This window comes from Bison bison, unplaced genomic scaffold, assembly GCF_000754665.1.
Source record: "Bison bison bison isolate TAMUID 2011002044 unplaced genomic scaffold, Bison_UMD1.0 scf7180017864371, whole genome shotgun sequence".
Lineage (NCBI taxonomy): Eukaryota > Metazoa > Chordata > Mammalia > Artiodactyla > Bovidae > Bison > Bison bison.
This window is the reverse complement of record NW_011494943.1, coordinates 15362840-15370396: the sequence shown is the minus strand read 5'-3', so window position 1 is coordinate 15370396 and position 7557 is coordinate 15362840. Positions and strand designations below refer to the sequence as shown.

General features: G+C 44.3%; 1 protein-coding gene across 1 annotated transcript in view; it reads left to right on the top strand.

The window, feature by feature from the left end:
* Window positions 1-7557, top strand: part of TANC2 (tetratricopeptide repeat, ankyrin repeat and coiled-coil containing 2) — a 368982-nt gene that overhangs the window by 328294 nt on the left and 33131 nt on the right. Inside the window, exons 14-17 of the mRNA XM_010856460.1 lie at window positions 44-152; window positions 2962-3084; window positions 3859-4095; window positions 7388-7557. Of these exons, the coding sequence (XP_010854762.1) occupies window positions 44-152; window positions 2962-3084; window positions 3859-4095; window positions 7388-7557 (639 nt within the window). The remainder of the gene's footprint in view (window positions 1-43; window positions 153-2961; window positions 3085-3858; window positions 4096-7387) is intronic.

Genomic DNA, 7557 nt, shown 5'->3' with positions numbered 1-7557 from the left:
GTTGGAGCATTAAATTTCCTAAGATGAGTCTCTCTCTTTGCAGGAGTGGTCACACATTACTTGCCTTCTGGTTTTCCCGCCAAGAGGGAAAACTAAACCGACAGCAGACAATTGAACTGGGACATCACATCCTCAAAGCACACATTTTTAAGGTAATTAAAGAAGTTGGGGGCGTTTTTCTTTCCATTTCCAGCAGGCGCCGTAACACTGTGTGTATGAAGCTGCCCGCTATGTCAGTGTGGTCCCTGCTTTCTGAAATTAGTTTGTTGCAGAGTTGGTCCATCTCCTAAAATGTCTGGCCTGTTCCTCCCTAAGACTTTGGAAAGAAAACCACATTTATCATCTCCCAGTTCAATGGATTGCTAGGTTTTCTAGGAAATGTACACATACAATTGTTTAGGTAAGAAGCTTATAGTCATGTATACTTCATACATCAGAGGTCCGCAACCTCTGGGATCTAATGCCTGATGATCTGAGGTAGAGCTGATATTATAATAATAATAGAAATAAAGTGCACAATAAATTTAATGTGCTTGAATCATCCTGCAACCATTCTCCCCACCTCAGTCATTGGAAAAATTGTCTTCCCCAAAACCAACCCCTGGTGCCAAAAAGGCTGGGAACCACTGTCCTGTGACCTGCCATCTGCTGAGAATAGTCATAAAGCATTAGTTACAGGTTTTACAGTGTTTTTCAAGTCTCTGAGAGCAGTTACTCTTTCCATGTTCTTATCATTATGATTTTAATATCCCTGGTGCTGTGCATTTCAAACTCTTTCTCTAGAACCAACCGTAACCTTCCTTTAAACTACTTTCCCCATTCTCTTTTGAAATTATAATCCCAGTTTTTTGCCCGGTCGTTTCAAAACTTTTAAGAACTCTTAAGCACCGGCTTTCTCTCTCCCAGCATCCACACAGCTGGGATGGAGATCCCAGACAAGGGCACGTATCTGTCTGTTGGTGCTTGTATGCATTTGTTTGTTTATTCAGTGCTTGCTGAGGCATTGTACTAGGGATACAAAACCCAAAAGAATACAGCCCCTAATCTCAAGGAATTTATGGTCTAGATAGCAGTTGGGGAACAGAGCACAGAAGTTGAGGAAGAAACTTGTTCTCCTGGTTTTTCTAGTCTGCAGTTGGCTAGTGCATCTGCCACCTCCAATCCCAGTCTCTTCAGACCACTTCTGCTGCCTCTGGACTGGGAAATTCAGGGATCTTAAATAATCTTCTGGCTTGGACTTCCCCCAAGAGATACTATTAAAGATAAAACAGTTCTCTTCAGAGAGAAAACAGCATGAGGGGCAACTTTAAGAGCCTAACGAATTCTCCCCAGCATATAAGCACATAGCTGGGGAAGGCTTTTCATCAGATGGACAGAAGTGAAGCCCACAGTGGCAAGCCCTATATTTGAATCATAACTGTCTTTCTAACAAATCACTGTACCCAAAAATGACCTTACCCAGTGACCTTACTTAATGGGAGCAGAGTGAGACTATTTTAACAGGCAAGGTGTCTCATTCCATCTTCAAGTGGACCAAACAGTGCCTGCCACCTCTACAGACTCTGAGGTGATTATCCTTCAGTTAGATGGGGAAATAGCTTCAGTATGAAGCGTCATGACTTTAATCACTTAAGCTTTTAGCATCACCTTCTGCCTGGGATCAGAGGCAAAGAAGTCGATGCCTGTCTGTATGCCCTGCACCCTAAAATAAATACCACATGAAACAGATAAATGATACGAAATTTCACTTGGTCCCATGTGACTATCCAATACATGGAAAACAATATTTACTTATTTTTTAAGTGGAAGTTTGTACCTCCGGATCCCTTTACCCACTTCATCGTCCCCTCAGCCCCCTCCTTCCTGGCAGCCACCAGCCTGTCCTGGAGACCCACACTTAAACCACACGCTCTGTCATTGACACAGCGTTATCTTATTGTGCTGCAGACGACACGGTCGCCTGAGATATGACTGGCTCCCTGGGGCGTATAACGTGTGGTGATGACACGACTGTAAGCTGAAGAATGTGGACTTGGACCGTGGTTTTCCTAATGCTGCACTTTTCAGAGTCCTTCACATGCAGAGTGCTCCCTACCGATCAACTGTAGCTTCTCCCAGGCTGCTAGAATTCTCAGTTCCTATCAGCTGAGGGTCATGAAAAGGCAAAGACACACTCAGTGCTTATGATCAGCATCACTTAGAACCGCCAATCAGCAGTAACATACAGTCCACTTTATATTTCTTTCCAATTAGTTTTAAATTTCCCTTATTTTATCTTTGTTCATGAAGAATTGCATATGATTATTAATTGCATAAGGTCATTAATTACCTTAAAAATATAAGGTTGAGGGCCTGTAATTCAGGATATTTGGTATATTTATCAGTTCAGTTCAGTCGCTCAGTCGTGTTTAATTATTACCACTATTAATTATTACCACTATTATTTTCATCACCTTAAAAATAAACCTGATGGACTTCCCTGGTGGTCCAGATTAAGAATATACCTGCCAGTGCAGGGGACATGGGTTCTATCCCTGGTCCAGGAAGATCCCACATGATGCAGAGCAACTACGCCCGCACTCCGCAGCTAGAGAAGGCACCACAGTGAGAAGCCTGAGTTCCACAATTGGAGAGTAGCCCCAGCTCGCCGTAACTAGAGAAAGCCTTTGTAGCAGCAAAGACCCAGCCCAGCCAAAATTAATAAATATTTTTTTAAAAAGAAGAGAGAGGTATTGAGTAGGTTTGTTGTCAGAGACTGCCGAGGTAGAAACAGTTTAGTTAGCTTGTTCCTCCAGGACCAGTCTGTCCCCCTCAGCGGACTGGCTTTGTTATGCCGGATGTCGTTAGAGCAAGACACTGTTCTCATTTGTTAGTACCACAAACGTAAAGGCTCCTAACTTACTGCCAAGGGTACTTTTTAGCTAGGCTGATCACTTAACTGTGTCCCTGTTTCTTTTTCAGGGTTTGAGTAAAAAAGTTGGCGTATCATCCTCCATCCTCCAAGGCCTCTGGATCTCCTACAGCACAGAAGGTCTGTCCATGGCATTGGCATCTTTACGAAATCTCTACACGCCAAATATAAAGGTAAGTGCACCTAAGTTACAGACAGATTGAAGAATTAACTATGAAAACATAAAACTCAGGGCACATTTAGGAGTTATTTGATTGATCTTTGACTCTCCTGTTAACTAACCTTTTATTAATAGTTTGATATATTTTAAATTATTACATTTTATTGTGTGAATTGAAAATCAAACCTGTTGATCTTCTATAAGATGAGTCTGATTTATAGACTAACTCCTGCTCCTTCTAGGGAGTAAAACATTCTTAGATCACTTTTGTTTCAGTAGAAGTTTTTCTGACCAACAGTTCACTCAGTGGAGACTGCACTACAGTATGGGTGGTGTTTACTCTAGTTCCTGGGTAGTTTGTATAAAGGAGACGTTTCACATCCCTTTCCAAAGGCAAGGTATTAAAAAAGGAACAAATGAAGATTTTAAAATAAAGAAGTTACTCGGTGTTTCTGGGCACTTATCGAGGGTGACTTCAAGCTTCCCAGGTGGTGCTAGTGGTAAAGAACCTGCCTGCCAATGCAGGAGATGTAAAAGGTGCACGTTCAATCCCTGGGTCGGGAAGAGTCCCTGGAGGGGAATACATGGCAACTCGCTCCCGTGTTCTTGCCCGGAGAATCCCACAGACAGAGGAGTCTTGTGGGCTGTGGTCTGTAGGGTCCCAAAAAATTGGACACAACTGAAGCAACTCAGCATGCATGCGTGCAGATGACTTAAGAAAAGATGACTGATAGGATATAACTGATATTTATGTGAGTATCGTTTCCGTTTGTTTTCTTATGACTAGGTCAGCCGACTGCTGATTTTGGGAGGTGCCAACATTAATTACCGGACAGAAGTTTTGAATAATGCTCCAATTCTGTGTGTCCAGTCTCATCTTGGTTACACAGAAATGGTGGCCCTGCTCTTGGAGTTTGGGGCCAACGTGGATGCCTCCTCTGAAAGTGGCCTGACTCCCCTGGGCTATGCCGCGGCGGCAGGCTTCCTGAGCATCGTAGTGCTGCTGTGCAAGAAACGGGCCAAGGTAACCGCTGCCCGGCACTTGTTCTTCCTTCGCTGTGTCTTTCTTCCCGTCTTAGACTCGTCCTTATCTCCTGCGTTGCCTCATGAGTGTAGGTAGAATATACGTCAGATCCTATTAGGAAGCAGATCAAAGGAAGAACTGGCTCTGATTACATCCTCCTGTTTGCCTGCTTGCCCTGGGCCAGTTCCAGGCTGCTTCTGGACACAGTTCTAAAACTTTTGAGAGGTACTTAGGAAACCGCATTTATCAGCAGCCACAAAAAGTCCCTAGCTCACAACCAAGAAATTCTCTCCTGAGCTCAGAGTGAGGAAAGAGGAGTGGGGGAGCAAGGAGACTGCACTGTGAGGTCTGATCTGAATGGCGCCTGTGAACTCTCAGCCTTTCGTGTTAGTCGTGGACATAAGAGCAGAGACCAGGCGCCCTCATCTAGCCTTGAAGACACCCCTGTAGACGTCTGAGATGACTGACCAGAAGCACTCAAAAGTGTTTCTATTAGTGTATTTTAATTCTCTCAAAACATTTCTTTAAAATATATTTGCTTTATAGTACCTCAAGAGCCACTGATATGATAAAACTCAATTTCAAAATATTGATGGAAAAAAAAAATACCGGGGGGCTTCCCTGGTAGCTCAGTGGTGAAGAATCCACCTGCCAATACAGGAGACACGGGTTCAATCCCCAGTCCGGGAAGATCCCACATGCTGCAGAACCCCTAAGTCCGTGTGCGACAACTACTGAGCTTGTGCCCTGGAGCCTGGGAATCATAACCACTGAGCCTGTGTGTTGCAACTGCTGAAGCCCGTGCGCCCTGCTCCATAATAAGAGAAGTCACCGCAGTGAGAAGCCCAGGCACCAACAACTAAAGAACGGCCCCTGCTCTCGCCACAACTAGAGAAGAGCCCACACAGCAGTGAGGACCCGGCACAGCAAAAATAAAATTTAAAAAATAAGTGTTTTTTAAAAAGGAGAAATGCTGGTCTCAAAAATGTAGACTTCTGTAGAACATTTTATTTCCATTCTGAAAATAAACTGAGGATTTTGGTGGATTTGCAGTGAACTGTAAATAATATGCAACCCTGACTATTCATTGGAAGGACTGATGCTATAGCTGAAGCACCAATACTTTGGCCACTTGATGCGAAGAGCCGACTCATTGGAAAAAACCTGGGAAAGATTGAAGGCAAAAGGAGAAGAGGGCGGCAGAGGATGAGGTAGCCGGATAGCATCACCGACTCAATGGACATGAACTTGAGCAAACTCCAGGAGATAGTGAAGGACTGGGAAGCCTGGCATGCTGCAGTCCACGGAGTCGCAAAGAGTCAGACACGACTTAGCAACTGAACAACAGCATACCTCGTTCTGAGGTGTCCGGTGTTCTCACCAGGGAGAACTGCGTCTCTCTCCCAAGACTCTCGAGAGGTGGGACCCGGGGACCTCAGTGAAATCCCTGAGCTGTAAATGCTAACTGTGACACAGAAATGGTCCACCTAGAATGTCCTAGTCATTTGGATAAACACCTCTAGAAGCAGCATGATAACTGGGCCTTATTCTTATTGCTATAAATTCATATTCTAATCTCAGCTAGGTCTTTCTTGTTGCTCAGCTATCGTTTTATTTATTTCTCATTTTCCCCAGAGAAGATACAGAAATCATCTATGATCTTCTTGAGACCCCGTCAAAACTCTTTTGCCCTCCAACAAGTACCAAGATTGTGTTTGTCTCACAGTGCCTCTATCTCAAAACTCTGTTAATCCTTACAAACTTTTACTTCTGCCTCAGAGAAGGAAGTGTTTGCCTTCCTTTTCAAAATTATTGCCTCCTGTATACATATACACATACACATATATATACACATATACACTTATACACACATATACACACACACATAGGCTGCACCACAAGGCTTTTGGGATGTTCGTTCTCCAACCAGGAATTGAACCTGTGACCCCTGCAGTGGAAGTGTGGAGTCCTAACCACTGGACCATCAGGGAATTTCCCACGTATATTTTTTAATCTCAGTATGTTGCTCTTTCACTAACATCATTTCATTCTCTTTCTAAATTCACGCTACCTTTCTTCTCAGTTTCTACAAACCTACAAATGTCTTCTCTAACCCTAAAGAGAGACTTTGCTGTCTCCTAACAAGAAACCACTGTCCCTTTTCTTCCTGCCCACATCCACTGAACCTGTCCTAAGAGTCCTCTCTGCTTGCTACCACCGCTTCCTTACTGTTCTTTAACCTCTTACAGTCTGGCTTCCATGAGAGAGAGGAGGCAAGTCATCAAAATCGTCAACTTTGGCATCAAGCACAACCTGGTCGAAGCCTGCATTGACGCTTGCTTTCTATGAGGGCTTGGACAAGTCATTTGACCTCTCTCAGCCTCACTTTGTTCATCTAGAAAAAGGATTAAGAGCTCCTTGCACACAGTAGGCATTCAGTAAACATTTGATCTTTGAATGGCTGGATGGAGCTAAAGCTGGAGAGAAACAGATACAGAACTTAGGTTTCACTTGCTCTGGAGCAAGTGAAGCCTGAACACTGGAACAGTAAGCACTGGAACATACCCTGCCCACCTGCCAGGAGAGGCTGTTCATCCATTGAGACTTGTGGCTAGGGACCTTCTGGTAGCTTGTTCTTAATCAGGCTCCTCTTTCAGCCTAAACCTGTAACCAACACCACAACTGTAAAACTGCTGCTGGAACGTAGTCTAGCATTAAGTTCCAAGTCCCTCCAGCCATTTTGGCCAAATAGTCTCGATTCCACCCTCCCATTGGAAGAAAGAAGTGGCATCTGCCAGAGCTTAGTGGTTAACTGTGTGATTCATGATATGAGATACTTTGCTTCTTTGGAACACCAAAAAATTTAAGCTTCAAGATGATTTTCTTCCCTTTCATGATTTCAAAGACAGTGTTTTGTGCCAGTACAGCTTATAAGCCTTTCAGATTTGAGTCTGAAAAGACCTATTTGAGGACAAAGGAAAGTGTACATCAGGAAAGCAAAGCTGAAGTTTGGGGTCGTTTGGGGCATATTTTTGGTTTCTTTTGATGTGAAAACAAAAGCCTGACGTTATACAAAGAGAGTCTCCCCAGAGGAGCATCTACCAGAGTTGTAGCTCAGTGAAGATCTAGCCTGAGTAAGAGAATATCACCTGAATTTTCTCAGCAAGTGGTCCAAGGAATATGGGAGAGGGTGAATCTTCGTGGTGCAGACCTGTGCAGTGAGAGGATGAAACAAGACTTGGGAGACAGCCCCAGGCTTTTTCACACAGGTTTCTCTGTCCCCCCCCCGCAGGTGGATCACTTAGATAAGAATGGGCAATGCGCCCTGGTCCATGCTGCACTCCGAGGTCATCTGGAGGTCGTCAAGTTTCTCATTCAGTGTGACTGGACGATGGCGGGCCAGCAGCAGGGGGTGTTTAAGAAGAGCCACGCCATCCAGCAAGCCCTCATCGCTGCAGCCAG